This window comes from Erythrolamprus reginae, chromosome 2, assembly GCF_031021105.1.
Source record: "Erythrolamprus reginae isolate rEryReg1 chromosome 2, rEryReg1.hap1, whole genome shotgun sequence".
Lineage (NCBI taxonomy): Eukaryota > Metazoa > Chordata > Lepidosauria > Squamata > Dipsadidae > Erythrolamprus > Erythrolamprus reginae.
This window is the reverse complement of record NC_091951.1, coordinates 252,642,160-252,661,456: the sequence shown is the minus strand read 5'-3', so window position 1 is coordinate 252,661,456 and position 19,297 is coordinate 252,642,160. Positions and strand designations below refer to the sequence as shown.

General features: G+C 44.4%; 1 protein-coding gene across 1 annotated transcript in view; it reads left to right on the top strand.

Annotated features, from left to right (window-relative positions):
• The window catches only part of LOC139159570 (SUN domain-containing protein 3-like), a 221,618-nt gene that overhangs the window by 185,110 nt on the left and 17,211 nt on the right, over positions 1-19,297 (top strand). The window contains exons 3-4 of the mRNA XM_070736879.1: positions 16,014-16,075; positions 17,688-17,743. Coding sequence (XP_070592980.1) covers positions 16,014-16,075; positions 17,688-17,743 — 118 coding nt within the window. The remainder of the gene's footprint in view (positions 1-16,013; positions 16,076-17,687; positions 17,744-19,297) is intronic.

Here is a 19,297-nt window from a genome sequence, read left to right as displayed (position 1 = left end):
ACTGTTAGTGAGGTAGAATGTTTAGGACAAAAGCTTGTAGATCTATTTTGATAGATGGTAGATAAGGTTGAAGGTCCTTTTTTGGTATGAAAATGAAATGAAACCAGTGGATATTCTTCGGTGGGGGCCAGTGGAATATGGCAGCGGTTGCTGAGCTTTAATGTCCAGGACTGAGCTGGTAGATCTCTTTCAGTAGATGGTAGATAAGATTTAAGGTCCTTTTTTGTTATGGAGATCTCACACCCCAAGGACAGATGCCGGCTGATGTCATTTAAATGGACCTAGCAAAAATGGACGAGGGACACTATGTTCACATTCATGAATGGAAGCCAGTGCATGATTGTGAATGGATGGAGTGTGACTGAGTGTGCAGATGGGCTGTGTGCACCATCCCATAATGGATGCAGACCGCAGTATGCTGGTGTCAAGTATCTGAGTTTTCGAATGTGTTTGTGGTGGAAGAGAGAAGTCTGGTGTCTGCTTAATCCGATTTGGGGGCAGCATGTAACTATGAACCCTAATCCCAGCTTTGTTGGGTCTTGTGATGCTTTGAATACATATAATCGTCCTCATGATGTGGAAACCAGTGAATATTAATGAGGTACAATGTTCTGGGCTGAGGCTGGTGGATTCTTTGGAAGATGCATGTTGCAAATGGCTGGCCTGCTCAGTGTACTTTGTTTTCCTTGCAGCATGCCCTTTGGTACTCCTGTCTATTCCTGGACAGAAGCTGAAAATAGAGCATCAATGAACAGAGGACAATAATGTTCAAGATTACGATGGCTAATAGAAAGGCAAGTTCCATATAAAGTTTCTAAGTCAAACTGGACCTTTAAAAGGAGGTTTCCTCAAAAGGGAAGGGAAAAGCAGTATTCCTCCTAAAATGGGGATATTTGGCCACTCCCCCAGAGGAAGCGAGCCCTACTCTGAATCTGCTCCATAGGTCCATGATTAAGTTTTTGGAAAGCAAACCTAGCAAATTCTCTCCAGGGGGGTATAGCCCAAGTATATCCCTTATCCATTGTTTGCTCTTTTCCTTGCCTCCCATTACCCATTCTAAGGGCAGTCCTCCTCTCAGGGCTGCAGGATAAATTCTATCCTGAAGGCCACTGGAATCGTTTTCCAATACCTCTCCCCAACACCTCTGATGGAGGCAATGGAATATTTTTGCAAAGGATAAACAGAACCTGCTTCCTAAACTTATAACTCCATGTATATCTTCTCCAGCGGTATCTTCTCCCCTTCATGACATGATTGTGTTTGTTCGGGCAACAATCAGGGATATTCATAGCTTACGGAACTAAAGGCCCACTTTACATATATCACTAGCCAGTCCAGCATGGGTAAGGTCTTCATCATTAATGTTCTCTCTTTGCAGAGCGTGCTTTTTGCCGATTTCTTCAGAAGACAACTTCTTCGGCAACTAAAGTCAATCCAGAGGAACCCAATGGTGGAACAGGAGAGATGGGATGAAAAGGCAAGTTCTCTAGAGGACTTGCTGAGTGGAACAGCTCATTTCCAGCATGTAGCCCTCTATCTCCATTGCCTAAAGCAGATTGAGGTTGGGAAAACAGACCTAGAAAAAGCTGACCAAGGGACACTGTTTGATAATCCAATAGTGGATGCTGGTGCATGATTGTGAATGGATGGAGTGTGACTGAGTTTGCAAATGGGGGGTGTGCACCATCCCATGGTAGATGCAGCCGGCAGTATGCGGGTGTGCAATACTCTGAGTTTTGGAATGTGTTCGTGGTGCAAGAGAGAGGTCTGGTGTTGGAGTGTATGGATGGGCGGTGTGTGGATGGGTGGTGTGCAGATGGGCGGTGTGCACCAGCCCATAGTGGATGCAGCCCACAGTATGCAGGTGTGCAATTATCTGAGTTTTCGAATGTGTTTGTGATGGAAGAGAGAGGTATGGTGTCAGAGTGTGTGGATGGTTGGTGTGCTGATGGGCGGTGTGTGGATGGGTGGTGTGCGGATGGGTGTTGTGCGGATGAGCGGTGTGCACCATCCCATAATGGATGCATCCCGATGGAGTGTGACTGAGTTTGCAGATGGGAGGTGTGCACCATCCCATAGTGGATGCAGCCCTCAGTATGCTGGTCTGCAAATATCAGGGTTTTCGAATGTGTTCGGGCAGTGTGCGGATGAGTGGTGTGCGGATGGCCAGTGTGCACCATCCCATAGTGCATGCAACCCGACGCAGTGTGACTGAGGTTGGAGATGGGCGGTGTGCACCATCCCATAGTGGATGCAGCCCGCATTACGGTGGTGTGCAAGTATCTGAGTTTTTGAATGTGTTTGTGATGGAAGAGATGTATGGTGTCAGCTTTGTCTAAAGCGGAGGCTGCGTGGTAGTATAATCCCTAGTCCCAACTTTGTCGGGTCTTCTGGTGCTGTGAATGCAGATTAACGTCCTTATGATGTGGAACGAGTGGAAAGCGGAGTATATTCCTCAGATGAAGCCAGTGGAATTGGGGAACTGTTACCGAAGTACAATGTTTAGGACTAAGGCTTGTAGATCTCTTTTGGTAAAGGATAGGTAAGATTGAAGGGAGTTTTTTGGTATGAAAATGAAATGAAACCAGTGGCTATCATTCGGTTGAATCCAGTGACAATTGGCACATATTCCTGAGGTATAGTGTTCAGGTCCTTAGGTATAATGTTCACGACTGGTAGATCTCTTTCGGTAGATGCTAGATAGGTTTGATGGTCCTTTTTTGGTTTGGAACCCTCTCACCCCATGAAGAGATGCCGGCTGATGTCATTTAGATAGACCTAGGAAAATGGACGAGGGACACTTTGTTCAAATACATGAATGAAAGCCGCTGCATGATTGTGAATGGATGGAGTGTGACTGAGTGTGCGGTTGGGCGGTGTGCACCATCCGATAGTGGATGCAGCCCGCATGACGCTGGTGTGCAAGTATCTGAGTTTTCGAATGTGTGTGTGATGGAACAGATGTATGGTGTCGGCTTAGTCTAATGCGTAGGCTGCGTGGAAGTATAAGCCCTAGTCCCAGCTTTGTCGGGTCTTGTGGTGCTGTGAATGCAGATTAGCGTCCTTATGATGCAGAACGAATGGAAACCAGAGTATATTCCTGAGAGGAAGCCCGTGGAATTGGGGAACTGTTAGTGGAGTACAATGTTTAAGAATAAGGCTTATAGATCTCTTTTGGTAGAGGGTAGATAAGATTGAAGGTTCTTTTTTGGTATGAAAATGAAATCACACTGGTGTGTATTCTTCAGTGGAAGCCAGTGGAATTTGGCACAGATTCCTGAGGTATAATTTTCAGGACTGAGGCTGGTAGATCTCTTTTGGTAGATGGTAGATAAGGCTGAAGATACTGTTTTGGTGTGAAAATGAAATCAAACTGGTGGATATTCTTCGGTGGAAGCCAGTGAAATTAGAGAACTGTTAGTGAGGTACAATGTTCTGGAGTTGGGGAACTGTTAGTGAGGTACAATGTTTTAGGCTTTGGCTGGGGGATTCTTTGGAAGATACATGTTGCAAACGAGCTGGCCTGCTCAGTGTACTTTGTTTTCCTTGCAGCATGCCCTTTGGTACTCCTGTCTATTCCTGGACAGAAGCTGACAATAGAGCATCAATGAACAGAGGACAATAATGTGCAAGCTTACGATGGCTAATAGAAAGGCAAGTTCCATAGAAAGTTTCTAAGTCAAACTGGACCTCTAAAAGGAGCATTCCTCAAAAGGGAAGTGAAAAGCAGTATTCCTCCTAAAATGGGGATATTTGGCCACTTCCCCAGAGGAAGTGAGCCCTACTCTGAATCTGCTCCATAGGTCCATGATTAAGTTTTTGCAAAGCAAACCTAGCAAATTCTCTCCAGGGGGTTATAGCCCAAGTATATCCCTTAGCCATTGTTTGCTCTTTTCTTTGCCTCCCATTACTCATTCTAAGGGCAGTCCTCCTCTCAGGGCTGCAGGGTAAAATCAATTCTGAAGGCCCTTGGAATCGTTTTCCAATACCTCTCCCCAACACCTCTGATGGAGGCAATGGAATATTTTTGCAAAGGATAAACAGAACCTGCTTCCTAGACTTATAACTCCATGTATATCTTCTCCAGCGGTATCTTCTCCCCTTCATGACTTGATTGTGTTTGTTCGGGCAACAATCTTGGACATTCATAGCTTTTGGAACTAAAGGGCCACTTTACATATATCACTAGCCAGTCCAGCGTGGGTAAGGTCTTCATCATTAATGGTGTTTCTTTGCAGAGCGTGCTTTTTGCCATTTTCTTCAGAAGACAACTTCTTCTGCAACTAAAGTCAATCCAGAGGAACCCAATGGTGGAACAGGAGAGACAGGATGAAAAGGCTAGTTCTCTAGAGGACTTGCTGAGTGGAACAGCTCATTTCCAGCATGTAGCCCTCTATCTCCATTGCCTAAAGCAGATTGAGGTTGGGAAAACAGACCTAGGAAAAGCTGACCGAGGGACACAGTTTTATAATCCATGAGTGGATGCTGGTGCATTATTGTGAATGGATGGAGTGTGACTGAGTTTGCAGATGGGCGGTGTGCACCATCCCTTAGTGGATGCAGCCCTCAGTAGGCTGGTCTGTAAGTATCAGAGTTTTCGAATGTGTTTGGGCAGTGTGCGGATGGGTGGTGTGCGGATGGTTGGTGTGTGGATGGGTGGTGTGCGGATTCTTGGTGTGCGGATGGCCAGTGTGTGGATGGTTGGTGTGTGGATGGTTGGTGTGTGGATGGGTGGTGTGTGGATGGGTGGTGTGTGGATGGGCGGTGTGCGGATGGGCGGTGTGTGGATGGTTGGTGTGTGTGAATGGTTGGTGTGTGGATGGGTGGTGTGTGGATGGGCGGTGTGCGGATGGGCGGTGTGTGGATGGTTGGTGTGTGTGAATGGTTGGTGTGTGGATGGTTGGTGTGTAGATGGGTGGTGTGTGGATGGGCGGTGTGCGGATGGGCGGTGTGCACCATCCCATGGTGGATGCAGCCCGATGGAGTGTGACTGAGTTTGCAGATGGGCGGTGTGCACCATCCTATAGTGGATGCAGCCCTCAGTATCCTGGTCTGCAAGTCTCAGAGTTTTCGAATGTGTTCAGGCAGTGTGCAGATGGGTGGTATGCGCATGGCCGGTGTGCACCATCCCATAGTACATGCAACCCGATGCAGTTATAGATGGGCGGTGTGCATCTACCTGGACTTCAGCAAAGCCTTTGATACACTTCCACATAAAGAGCTGATAAATAAATTAGTGAAGATTGGACTTAATCCCTGGATAGTTCAATGGATTTGCAGCTGGCTGAAGCGTAGACATCAGAGAGTTATTGTTAATGGCGAGTATTCTGAGCAGAGACAGGTTACAAGCGGTGTGCCACAAGGTTCTGTTCTGGGTCCTATTCTTTTTAATATGTTTGTGAGTAACATAGGGGAATGTTTGTTAGGGAAGGTTTGCCTATTTGCCGATGACTCTAAAGTGTGCAATAGGGTTGATATTCCTGGTGGGGTCTGTAATATGGTAAATGATTTAGCTTTACTAGATAAATGGTCAAAGCAATGGAAACTGCAGTTTAATGTTTCCAAATGTAAAATAATGCACTTGGGGAAAAGGAATCCTCAATCTGAGTATTGCATTGGCAGTTCTGTGTTAGCAAAAACTTCAGAAGAGAAGGATTTAGGGGTGGTGATTTTTGACAGTCTCAAAATGGGTGAGCAGTGTGGTCGGGCAGTAGGAAAAGCAAGTAGGATGCTTGGCTGTATAGCTAGAGGTATAACAAGCAGGAAGAGGGAGATTGTGATCCCCTTATATAGAGCGCTGGTGAGACCACATTTGGAATATTGTGTTGAGTTCTGGGGACTTCACCTACAAAAAGATATTGACAAAATTGAACGGGTCCAAAGACAGGCTAAAAGAATGGTGGAAGGTCTTAAGCATAAAACGCATCAGGAAAGACTTAATGAACTCAATCTGTATAGTCTGGAGGACAGAAGGAAATGGGGGGGACGTGATCGAAACATTTAAATATTAAGCAGACATGGTTGGTAAATCCACAGTAACTGAATTTAAACATGCCTGAGATAAACATATATCCATCCTAAGATAAAATACAGGAAATGGTATAAGGGCAGACTAGATGGACCATGAGGTCTTTTTCTGCCATCTTTTTCTGCCTATGTTTCTATTCTCCAGAACCTGGTAGTACAGTCACCGCAAAGGTGCTTTTTCAAGAGGCAACTGGAATTTCTAGTTTTTCGCTTCTCATCAAAAGGAGCTTTTTCAGCGGCATGTTTTTTGCATCTTTGGGACAACCATGATCTGGGTAACTGACTATATAGACTCGCGATGGCGAACCTATAGCACGTGTGCCACAGGTGGCACATGGAGCCATATCTGAAGGTACATGAGGCTTTGCGCTATGCGTGCTGGCCAGTTTATTTTCAGCTTTCCAGAGGGTGGGGGGAAGGCGGTTTTCACCCTCCCTACGCTTCAGGAAAACCTCTAGAGCCTTTGGATGGCAAAAAATGGGCCCAACGGACCAAACGAACTTGCAGTAGGCCAGTTGGGCCATTTTTCGCTCTCCCTAGTGTTATGCCAGGCTTCTCGTTAATAGCCCCCAGTGAGAGAGGAATGCAAAGTCAAATACACAGAAGAAAGAAAAGTAGTTTATCTGAAACAGTGTTAAAAGCACACACGTTTAAGCAGTCAAATTTCTCTCACCCAGATAACAGTCATGGAATACGGTCAAAAGCAGGAACAAAAGAGAACAATGAAGTCAACTGTGATTCCTCACAACTCCCCCTTCTTTGAGTCCACACGAGTTAACTGTGAATTGTTCAAAGAGTCAACAGAAATCCTGGAATAGTCCAATCCTTGGCAATGATCTCTCTCCAAACGAATAAACGCCCACATGCGCACTCCCCAATGCCCGTAATTTATCATCAACCCCATTAACCTAATTGCTTCAGCAACAAGTGTTCCCCCTTATCTCCGATGATACCTGTGCAGTTGGTTCCTTCTAACCATGAGCCTGCATATTCGGGCATCTATCCACCGATCCTCCTCTGAGTCTGATGACTCACTAATGGGGTTATTAACTAATGTGCTGCCTGCACCCATCTCTCCATCTGATTCTGCTTCCCCACCATCTGACCTTGGCAATGAATCCTCACTATCAGAAGCTGCTGGCAATAATACAAGTCTCTGTGACCCTGAGGGTTCCCCTAAACCAACGTCCAAAATCCCTGTTGCAGGAGCTGGCCCTGAACCAACTACTATACCTAGGCTGTGGAGACTTTGCTAAAGCCTGGGGAGGGCGAAAAACAGCCCAACAGGCCTTCCCAAAGTCCAGAGGCTTTAGTGAAGCCTGCGTGCATTCCCAGTGAAGGCAGTACAGGAGGGTTGTGCATGTATGCGCAGATGGAGGGCGTTGCATATGGGCGTGGACACGCGCACACATGCTATTGTACATGCACATCCTCACTTGAGCAAAAAAAAAGGTTCACTGATATAGACAATTAGCTATGCATTTTGGAATGAGCACCCTTCAAATTGTGTAGGAGTATGAAGGAATGTGGAGGAAAAAAACCTGCAGGTTGCAGAGAATCTCCATAAACATTTGGTAGTACAGGCCTGAATCGTGGTGTTGAAAGTGACCTAAGAGATTGAATTCTCTGAGCACTGTAACATTCACTGCTTCATCCCGATATAGAACTATCTAGCTTTTCTTTGAAAACTTCCAGAGAAAGGGAAGATTGAGAGTTCCTCCTGCCAATATGTTTTTCTTTATATCTTTGAAGTTTCATCCCATTAATTCTAGTCTTACCTGAAACAAGTGAGAATGAGTCAGGACCCTCTACAGCAGGGGTCTTCCATCCAGCCTTGGCAACTTTTAAACTTGTGGACTTCAACTCCCAGAATTCCTGGCTGAGGAATTCTGGGAGTTGAAGTCTACAAGTCTTAAAACTTCCCAAGATTGGAGATCCCTGCTCTACAGTGTGAAGCCCTTCAAATATTTCAGCTAGCTATCACATCTCCTTTCAAACCTCTCTTCTGCTAACCTTATCTAGATCTTTTAATCATGCCTTCGCTTGTAGGACTTCAATGCTTTCACCAGATTCCAATCTCTTCACCATGTTGGTAGCCCTTCTCTGGATTCACTCCAGTTTAAAAAATATCTTTTAAACTGAGTGGTGGAGGACTGAACATGATAGGCCTAAGGCTGAATGCAATTTTGTGTAATCTGATATCTGTTTATCTTGAGGCTCCTTGAGATATCAATTGCTTTTTTTTCTTTTTTGCAGCGGCATTATACTGCTGTGACATGTTGAACTTCTACTCCACTAGAACAGTCAAATTCTCCTTATACAGTGGTACCTCTACTTAGGAACTTAATTCATTCTGTGACCAGATTCTTAAGTAGAAATATTCTTAAGTGGAAGCAATTTTTCCCATAGGAACCAATGTAAAAGCAAATACTGTGTGCAAACCCATTAGGAAAGAAATAAAAGCTCAGAATTTGGGTGGGAGGAGGAGGAGTGAGAGGAGGACAGTTGCTGCCAAAGGAAGAAGATAAGATGAGGGGAATGAAAAAAAAACAAAACTTTAAGGCTTAAAAAATAAAAAAGGACTCTGAGGTGGTGAGGAGGAGCACACGCCTCTAATACACCTGGCGTGAGGTGCCACCCATACACTGCCTCCCATACACTGGCTGCTGCTATCTGCTGCCTCTTCCTTCCCATGCTGAAGGGCTCCCTTCTCCTGTCACTCGTTCCCTTTGTAGCCGCCGCCTTTCCTTTGCTGTGGTCCCAGTGGTACTTGGCACACTGAGCGCAGTGCCAAAGGATCTCAGTGGACATTTGAAAACCATCAGAATTGACAAAATCTCCATCTGTCAATTGCAAAAGGCCGCTTTACTGGGATCGGCAAACATAATTTGCCACTACATCACCTAGGTGCTTGGGAAGCACCTGACTGGTGATGAAATACGAAATCCAGCATAGTGATCTCATTTGCTGTGTTGTATCGACATAATAATAATAATAATGATGATGATGATGATGATGATGATAATAATAATAATAATAATAATAATAATATCTGCCAGCACGCAAGCTGTTTCCCTGCAGCATGTGTGTCGCTGCCAGCCAGCTGATTTTTGGTTCATGCGGAGGCTCTGGGAAGGCATTTTCAGCCTCTAGTGGGGGCAGGGGAGGTGTCAAGGTTCCAAGTAACATCTGAACTAAATCAGAATCTGAGTCAAAGTACTCCTCAAAGTTTCAATTTATTTCCGAAGCCATCCTGGCACCCACACTGGGAAACCTGAATCTGAGTTTCCCACTCAGTTGAAAGTTCACATCCCTTGTTCCCCCCACCCACAAACTTGTCACATTGCCCACTCAGATTGTGCCAGCGGGGCAAGTCCTTCCTCCGCTTCCGCCCAGGTGGGTGGGTATAGGATGGCCTTGAACCACTCGAAAGAATGCTTTGTGGTTGCATCTGTTCCCTCATGAAAATCACCCCTCCCAAGTTCCCATAAACATCAGGCAAGTGTGGCAAGCTACTGATTTGTCACCAACTTCTGCACCCACTTGAAGGGTGTCAGAAAGCCTCTGGAGCCTGGAGATGGTGAAAAACAGGCCTACTGGGCCCACCGGAAGTTGGAACATGGGCCATTTTCAGCCTCTAGAAGGCCTTGGGGGTGGAGGAGGCTGTTTTCGCCCTCCCCATGCTCCAAGAAAGACTGGAGTCTGGGGAGGGCAAAAAGAAGACTTAAGCCCCCCCAAAAAATTTGGAAAACGGGGGAGGGGGACATGCATGCATGCATGGGGCAATGCGGACATCATGTGTGCATGTGCAGAGGGGTGCATGGTGCATGAGGGGCATTGAATTGTGGGTGTTGGCACGCACACACGCTTTTGGCACCCGAGGGGAAAAAGTTTTGCCATCACTGTCATAAGGTCTTATAACTCACTAGTGGACAAGTAGTAAAGAATTTTTCTGAGTCCATGTGCTATCAACTAACATTGTTAGGATTGAACCTGAGAGAAGACAAGTCAAACACTCTAGCCCAGTGATGGCGAAACTTTTTTTCCTTGGGTGCCAAAAGCACCAGTGTGCGTGCACTATTGGGCATTTGCGAGTGTCCACACCCATTATCCAATGCCTGGGGAGGGTGAAAATGGCTTCCCCCATCCCCCAGAGGCCATGAGCACCCAGTTTCCCAACTTCTAGTGAGTCTGGTAGGCCCATTTTCCACCCTCCCCCACCTCCTAGAGATCCTCTGAAAGCCAAAAACACCCTCCTAGACCCTGTGCAAAAGCTAAAAATCGTGCACATGTGTGCTGGAGCTGAGCTAGGGCAACATCTCATGTGCCAGCAGATATGGCTCTGCATGCCACCTGTGGCACGTGTGCCATAGGTTCGCCATCACTGTCCTAGTCAATCCTAGCTTTTTGATAATTCAATTCAATTCAATTCAATTTATTAGATTTGTATGCCGCCCCTCTCCGAAGACTCGGGACGGCTCACAACAGTAATAAAAAAACAGTATAACAATGGAACAAATCTAATAATAAAATTATATAAATACCCCAAACAATTTAAAAAACCATACAGCACATACATACCAAACATAAAATATAAGAAAGCCTGGGGGAGATGTCTTAATTCCCCCATGCCTGGCGATATAGGTGGGTCTTGAGTAACTTGCGAAAGACAAGGAGGGTGAGGGCCGTTCTAATCTCCGGGAGGAGTTGATTCGAGAGGGCCGGGGCCGCCACAGAGAAGGCTCTTCCCCTGGGGCCGGCCAAACGACATTGTTTGGTCGACAGGACCCGGAGAAGGCCAACTCTGTGGGACCTTATCAGCCACTGGGATTCGTGTGGTAGAAGGCGGTTCCAGAGGTATTCTGGTCCAATGCCAGGTTTATTACCAACACTTTAAAGGTCATTACCAACACTTTGAATTGTGACCGGAAACCGATCAGCAGCCAGTGCAGGCCACAGAGTGTTGTAGAAACGTGGGCGAATCTAGGAAGCCCCATGATAGCTCTCGCAGCCGCATTCTGCACGATCTGAAGTTTCTAAACACTTTTCAAAGGTAGCCCCATGTAGAGAGCGTTGCAGTAGTTGAACCTCGAGGTGATAATGGCATGAGCGACTGTGAGCAATGACTCCCTGTCCAAATAGGGCCGCAACTGGTGCACTAGGGGGACCTGGGCAAACGCCCTCCTCGCCACAGCCGAAAGATGGTGTTCCAATGTTAGCTGTGGATCGAGGAGGACGCCTCAGTTGTGAACCCTCTCTGAGGGGGTCAATAATTCCCCCTCCAGGGTAATGGACGGACAGATGGAATTGTCCTTGGGAGGCAAAACCCACAGCCACTCCATCTTGTCTGGATTGAGTTTGAGCTTGTTGACACGCATCCAGACCCCAACAGCTTCCAGGCACCAGCACATCCCTTCCACTGCTGTCTTGCCTTCATAACTTAAGTTTTTAAGTTTTTAAAACTCCACAAGTAAATGCAAAAGGTCTTCAACGGGCACTCGTAAGATTAGCCTCCCAGCCTTCTGACTATGAATGAAATAAGGGTAGAAGAACCCATAGGGTAAAAAAAATGGACCCAAGTGACTTTTTTTTTTTTTGGGTGCTTTGAGCAATCAATAAATGAACGGTCATAAGTCGAGGACTACTTCCCTGGAGGCCTGCATGTGTTTATGTTCAACAGCAAGAAAAGCTTTCTGAGACACACACATACACATTGTGTGTGTCCCCCCCATGTGCTCACCAGCCCGACAATGAGAGTTGTGGCCCAGTTTGATTTGCATTATGGAGGGATGTCATGCCATCATTGACACGGAGGTGAGAGTTGGTTCCACACTCCTTGACCAAATGCTTGACAATCCCCAATATGACACTCTTGGCAAGCTAAATACGGTGTGTGTGTGTTTGTGTGGGTGGCACCATTCTTGGTTTGAGTGTTTACCTAACTGGAAAGAAAACTAACTTCAGATTGTGTCCCCTTGTTCTTGTGTTCACTTTCGTATTAAAAACACTTCCCTCCTGAATCTTATTTAACCCTTTGACATATTTTTTTATTTATTTTTTTATTTTATTCATTTGTCCAATACACAAATACATAGGAAGATAAATAGACATGTGGTAATATATATAAGGGTAAAAGTGAACTAAGAGGAGAGGATATATGAAAGGAAGAGAATATATATGATAGGTGAAAGAAAGGAAAGACAATTGGACGGGGACGAAAGGCACACCAATGCACTTATGTACGCCCCTTACTGGCCTCTTAGGAACCTGGAGAGGTCAATCGTGGAGAGTCTAAGCGAGAAATGTTGGGGGTTAGGGGTTGACACAATTGAGTCCGGTAATGAGTTCCACGCTTCGATAACTCGATAGTTGAAATCATATTTTTTACAATCAAGTTTGGAGCGGTTTGTATTAAGTTTGAATCTGTTGCGTGCTCTTGTGTTGTTGCGGTTGAAGCTGACATAGTCATTGACCGGTAGGACGTTGCAGCATATGATCTTGTGGGTAATACTCAAATCGTGTTTTAGGCGCCGTAGTTCTAGGCTTTCTAGGCCCAGGATTGTTAGTCTATTTTCGTAGGGTATTCTGTTTCGAGTGGAGGAGTGAAGGGCTCTTCTTGTGAAATATCTTTGGATGTTTTCAAGGGTGTTGATGTCTGAGATGTGGTATGGATTCCAGACAGATAAATGTTTCAATCATGTGCCCCCTTTTCCTTCTGTCCTCCAGACTATACAGATCGAGTTCATTAAGTCTTTCCTGATAAGCATAAAACGTATCAGGAAAGACTTAATGAACATGATTGGAACATTTAAATATGTCAAAGGGTTAAATAAGGTTCAGGAGGGAAGTGTTTTTAATAGGAAAGTGAACACAAGAACAAGGGGACACAATCTGAAGTTAGTTGGGGAAAGATCAAAAGCAACATGAGAAAATATTTTTTTACTGAAAGAGTAGTAGATACTTGGAACAAACTCCCAGCAGACGGGGTTGGTAAATCCACAGTAACTGAATTTAAACATGCCTGGGATAAACATATATCCATCCTAAGATAAAATACAACTTTCAATGGGAAGGTTTAAAACAAGAGCTGTTGAATGAAAGAAGCCAGAATGAGTTTATTTACAGAAATCTAGCACACGTTGACTCACTTAGGAAGTTTGGGAAAGTTGTCATTTTGGTGACATCCAACACTAATCATATGTTGTATGACACAAGAGAGGACTGAAGAGCCTCCGTGGTCCAGTGGTTAGAGTACAGTATTGCAGGCTATTTCTGCTGATCACTGGCTGCCAGGAGTTTCGCAGATCGAATCTCAGTAGGCTCAAGGTTGAGTAAAATGAGGACCCAGATTGTTGGGGGCAATAGGCTTATTCTCTGTAAACTGCTTAGAGAGAGCTGTAAAGCACTGTGAAGCGGTATATAAGTCTAAATGCTATTGCTATTGTATCTTTTATTTTTTTCACACCTCCCTCTCTCCCTCTGCATCCAATCAGCTGGTGGATGGGCAAATGGCAGTTGGCTGTCTTAGAACTCAGGCTGACAATTGACATATAACGGCTGAAGGAAGGTGGTGAAATAAGAGCCAGAGAAAGACTCAGAGGTTATTGTGGAGTGTCAGATATTGTTGGGCGAGGCCTTTCTCTTTGAAGTAAGGGGACCCTTACAGGTATGCTGGGGTACAATTTTCCTTATGGTCTACAGCAGTGATGGCAAACCTTTCTTTCCTCTGGTGTCAAGAGAGCATGGGTGCGCGCTATTGTTCATGCGTGAGTGCCCACACCCATAATTCAATGCTTGAGGAAGCTAAAATAGCTTCCCCTGTCCCCTGGAGACCCTCTGGAGGCCAAAAATGGCCTGTTCCCCAACTTCTGGTGGGCCCAATAGGCTCATGTTTTGCCCCCCTCACCCCTCCTGAGGCTCTCTAGAAACCAAAAACTCCCAGGGCCTCTGTGTGAGCCAAAAATCAGCTGGCCAGCACACACATGCACATTGGAGCTGAGTTAAGGCAATGGCTCACATACCAGCAGACATGGCTCCGCGTGCCACCTGTGGCACCCATGCCATAGGTTCACCATTACTGGTCTACAGCTTCCTTTCTTCCCTTCCACAAGCAGGCAATTTCCTCGGTCAGCTGAAGAGGGTTCATTTCTGAACTCCCTCCCAGATTCCCACAAGCAACCTCAATGGGGAACCAAGCAGAAAGTTTGGTTCCCAATCCCTTTTTGTTTTTTTCATTCTGTTTCTCCATTTAATTAAGGAAATAGGGATCTCTGGAAGAATCATCCACAAGGGATCACCAGCTGTTTATTATATAAAGTAAGACTGACCTCTAGTGAAAGTATCCAGCACTTCAACTCATTTATTTTTCTTCTTCTTCACCTGGCAGTAAATTTGTGTGATTTGGAAAAAATAGAATAAAATTTAAAAAGTCCTTTAGCTTTCAATCCTCATATTTCATACTGAGAATTCCTCCCAATGAAGGAAAAAGGCATTCTCAGAGATCAGATTTTCTGGATCAACTTCTATTTCAGAAGGTGCAGAAAGTACAATCATCTGTTAACAGGAAAAAAAATATAGCAAAATGTTAGATCTTTTCACAACACATACGTTCTCTGGATTGTGCCAAAGAAGATGATTATAACAAGCAACTTTTTAGAAGAGGGTTAGTTAGAAACAAAGGAAGGTTTTTTGATGTATTTAGTAAATCATTATCTCCACTGCAGGTCCAAGAACTGAATCTGGGATCAATTTATTTGTTTGTTTGTTTTATATTGTTTTATATTACTCACCCATAGTGACTCAAGGCAGCTTACAGAATATAAAACCACATTTGAAACAATAAAGATAATAAAAAGAATCAAATAAATTAATATAGTATAATATAATAAAATCACCCCCTACCCCATTCCCTACCCTGGCAGTAGCAGATCACACGAGCCATTTAATGGGCTCCATCCCATTCTGGGTTCCCCAGGCCCGTTGGCAGAACCAGGTCTTCAGCGCCTTCCGCAAGTGTAAAATAAATTTTAAAATATTAAATTTTCCATTCTTCAGTCATTCCATTCCACCACTTCTTTGATATTAGTGTAATTCTTGTCCCGCAGTGAATCATCCTATGAAGAGTTGGCCATGTTGAAATAAACCCAGTTAAAACACCCATGGACCTCTTGAATCCTTTGCATAGACTCAAGCTGCCTCTTTCCTCCATTACTTGCAGGAAGAAAGCTTATGTTTTGTCTTCCTTTACTTCACAAGTAGTCTTTCTGCTGATCCTCTTGCTGGTTTTCATCAACTCTACTATGTTTTTTACTCTCACTTCTGCTTTTCCATATCTCAAGCAATGTAATAACCTGAGCATTGCCTAGAATTTGATGCTTGACCTGTTTTACATGCAGGCAATTTCCAATTCCATATCTGCATATCCAGTTTGGGAAAGGCCCCTATCTGATACCTAACAATGTTGCTAACACCTTAAACTGAACTGGTTGAACTCAATAGATGCATCTTCCTAGGCAAAGTTGGCTCTTCCATGACATGTGTACTTCAACTCCCAGAATTCCTGAGCTAGCATGACTGGCTCAGGAATTCTGGGAGCTGAAGTTCACAAGTCATAGAAGAGCCAAATTTGTCTACACTTGTCCTAGGTGTTTCTTCCCTTTCTCATGCAACATCTAGCATAGCCATAATGTAGTGTGATACCATTGGCACTAGGGGTTAGGGAACACCCTGTTTGATGACATCACACCATGCATTGTTTTATGGCAGATATCAAGCAAGGAAAAGAGAGGAGAGAGAAAAAACATGAAGCAGCAGCAACCCTCAGAATGACTTGTTAATAAACCTCTCTGGTTGGGAAAAGAACGAGCAATGCCCTTGAGTGGCCTTCGCCATTATCAAAATTCCCATTCTTATCCTTAGCATTTTTATCCTAAGAATTTTCCCGTCTATTGACTTTTCCTTAATGATCCTACCTTCCTCCACAGAAGCCAAATGGATAACTGTGTGAAATGCTTGATGTTGCTCATCATAGCTGCCTTAGCCATTTATGGTAAGTACTTCCACTTGAGATTTGAAAAAAAACACATCTGAATAGCAGGAGGTTCTCATGGATTGAACAAAAAAGGTGCTTGTGTCGATGACCTGAGTGTCAGAAGTCCCAATGTGCCAGATTTTATCCAGAAAAGTTCATGTTTTAACTCACGTCAGGTGGGCAAAGCAGTGGTTAAGGAAGGTTTCCTTATTGCTCATTATCACAACCCACTAATGTTTTTCCGTCACTCTGAGTTTACAAACAAAGTCCCACGAGGGTGATAAGCAGGAGATAAGCAGGGGTAGGGCTACTGCCTGGATGTGGGAGGGGGAATGCAGTGGGGTAGTGAAAATGCACCCCCAAAGCACCCAATTTGCATTGAAAGATGTTGAAAGAAAATGCAGGGCGTCCTGCATAAGCCACGCCCACAATGTGGTAGTAAAAGTTTGGTAGCCCTTCACTGGAGATAAGTCCAGAGTTCCAGCAACCAAATAATAGTCCAAGAGTCTGAAGTCTGAGAGCTGAGACCAAGCCCAAAATTCAAGGAACAGGATCCAGCGAAGCTGGGAAGAAGCACATCAAAACAAGCAAGTGTTCCCGACAGACACACCTTCTCAAGCATCTGATTCAATCAACCTTCCCCAGCTTTCCTTCTGAGGAAGGACGGGGCTGCTTCCTTGTAAGCAACCTCGCTGATCTCCTCTGTGCCCCTCTCCACTCTGCTCTCCTCATCCGTTCCTTGTCAGAGGCAGTCTAGAACAGTGGCGGGTTCCACTTACCGGCATACCGGTGCGCTGCACGGGCATCCTACTCATTCGGGTGGTCATGGATGTGCGCCTGTGCATCCGTTCTCACATGTGATTTTGCTTTTGCGCATGAAACAAAAACTTGCTGAAATCTCCTGAGGGGACGCTCGCTCGCATGCAATTTCGGTGATTTTTTGCTTCCACGCATGTGGAGAAGCAAAAAATCAATCACATTTCACTCACCTGAGCATCCCCTCGCAGGATTTTGCTTCTGCGAATGTGCAGGAAGCAAAAAAGACAATTTTTTTTAAAAAAAGATGGCGCCAATCACCAGAATATTGAAGATGGCATAAGAGTGGTTGCACGCAAATTGCGCAATCTAGCGGAATGGAGCTCCGAGGCGTACAGGTAGCAGCCCACCACTGAGAGGCTACCATCTCTGTTGGTCCTCTGCAGCTGCTCTGCTCCTGCAGGAGGATCCCCATCCGGTTGCCCCCCCCCCCCTACTCTCAGTGCCAGACGGCCTTGGGAGTTCCTCATCCCCTTGACTTTCCACTCATTTATAGAGGACTATGTCTTCCCTGTTGGACAGTCCCAGCTCCAACTCCTGCTCCTCTGAACCAGGATCCAACTGCAGATTCTTGCAGGACGAATACGCATGGAACTGCACAGCGGAAGTATACAACCTGCAAACAAGGGCATGTTATTGTATATCCTATTCACCTTTTTCTCAGATACAGATTTTTCTTTCACTACTGAAAGAGCTTTTGTAAGAGACAATTTGGGTAGGTGGTTGAAGTAAATGAAGGCTGTTTGAATGGTAAGTATCGGTAGAAAAAAGTGAGATTTTAAATGCTCCTTCAGGTTTTGTTTGTTTCTTACAGGCACCGTTTACAGTGTTTGTGAATACCTGCAATTATCCGATGGCCTGTCATCCAAGGTAAACACCATTACATGTAAGGGACAGAAAAGGAAGTCATCGAAATAGTTTGGGGCCAGATTGGGGAACTCATAGAGAATTTGAGAATTTGGCCTCAAGACAAAAAGGCTGCCACACACAAACATCCTTTCCTCAGTAACAATTCTCAATGGAAACAAGCCCTTGCTCGATAATAAGAGGCCATCAAAGATGCTGTTCACATTTGTTTTCTTGGGTTTTGAGGCTACCAGAAATGTTGTATCTGGAAAACAGCAAGTGAATTTGTGTATAATCTGTCATCATGGAAGTGACAGTTAAAATCTGGATTTTATTTTTTAAATATAAAAGAATGGCTCAAGTAGCAAACTTGGCTCCACTACTTTTGCATTCTCCAAAAATAGGTACTCCTTATTTAGTGACTGCAATTGACAAACTACAAGTCCGTTGCTCAGCAAAGCTGTCACTAAGCAAAAAATCACATGGCCACAATTCTGCTTATTATTTTACTTCAGCTTTCCCTTGCTTTGAAGCAGGGGTGTCACAATCATGGCACAGTCAGAAAGTGATGGTGTTTGGTCCCTTGTCTTGTTGTGGGGGGGGGGGGAAAGGAAAAGGAAAAGAATTATTACTATTACAATTACTATTATTGTTGTTATTATTATTATTTTTCTTGGAGATGCCTTGGGATTCCTGTATATCTGTCATTCAGTGGGGGAAGTCTAAGGGGGAGAAAAAGGGGGTTTAAGAATTTAAAATTAAAGAAGAAATTAAAGAAGGAATTATTTAAAGGAGAAAGGACGGAGGGAGAAATTTTCTCTTTTATAAAATTAAAAAGGGTTGAAAGAGGAGCTAGTTTGAGTGGGAACGCAATCCAGAAAATGTGCCTCAGGTATGGGCAAGGTTTTTTCTTGTCTTCTCCCCTCTCAGTGGGGGGAGCACAGGGGGAGGCACGTTGGGGGGGGGGGTAATAGGGGTAAAGAAAAGGGAAAAATATAAACCAAGGGCAAAACAAGAGGGGAAAAGGGTGTTTTTGGTATATTATGACGGAGTGTAAGATAATGGTTTTAAATGTGAATGGTTTGGGATCGGATTTGAAACGTTTTAGGATATTAAGGATGGCTAAGCAATATAAGGTGGATATTATGATTTTGACAGAAACACATAAAAGAAGGGGAGGAAGGGATAACTTGATTAATGATAGAAATTGGAAATGGGTGTTTGAGTCAAGAGGAACGCAAAATAGTCGAGGCACAGCGATTCTGATTCATCAGAGGGTTAATTTTGAAGAGGTGGGAATTCAGAAAGACAGAGAAGGAAGGTGGATATTTGTTAAAGGGAAAATAAATCAAAAGAAGTTGACATTAGCAGCAATTTATGCCCCAAATGGGAAAACAAAACAATTTATAATAAATACTAAGAAGAAGTTAGACAATTTTAAGGAGGGCTCAACTTTTTTGGCAGGAGATTTTAATATGCAATTAACAAATGGGAATGCAAATAGCAGGATGTTACATTTAAATAGACTTAATATGGTGGATCTACATGCAGATATTTTAAACAGAGCTACATATTATT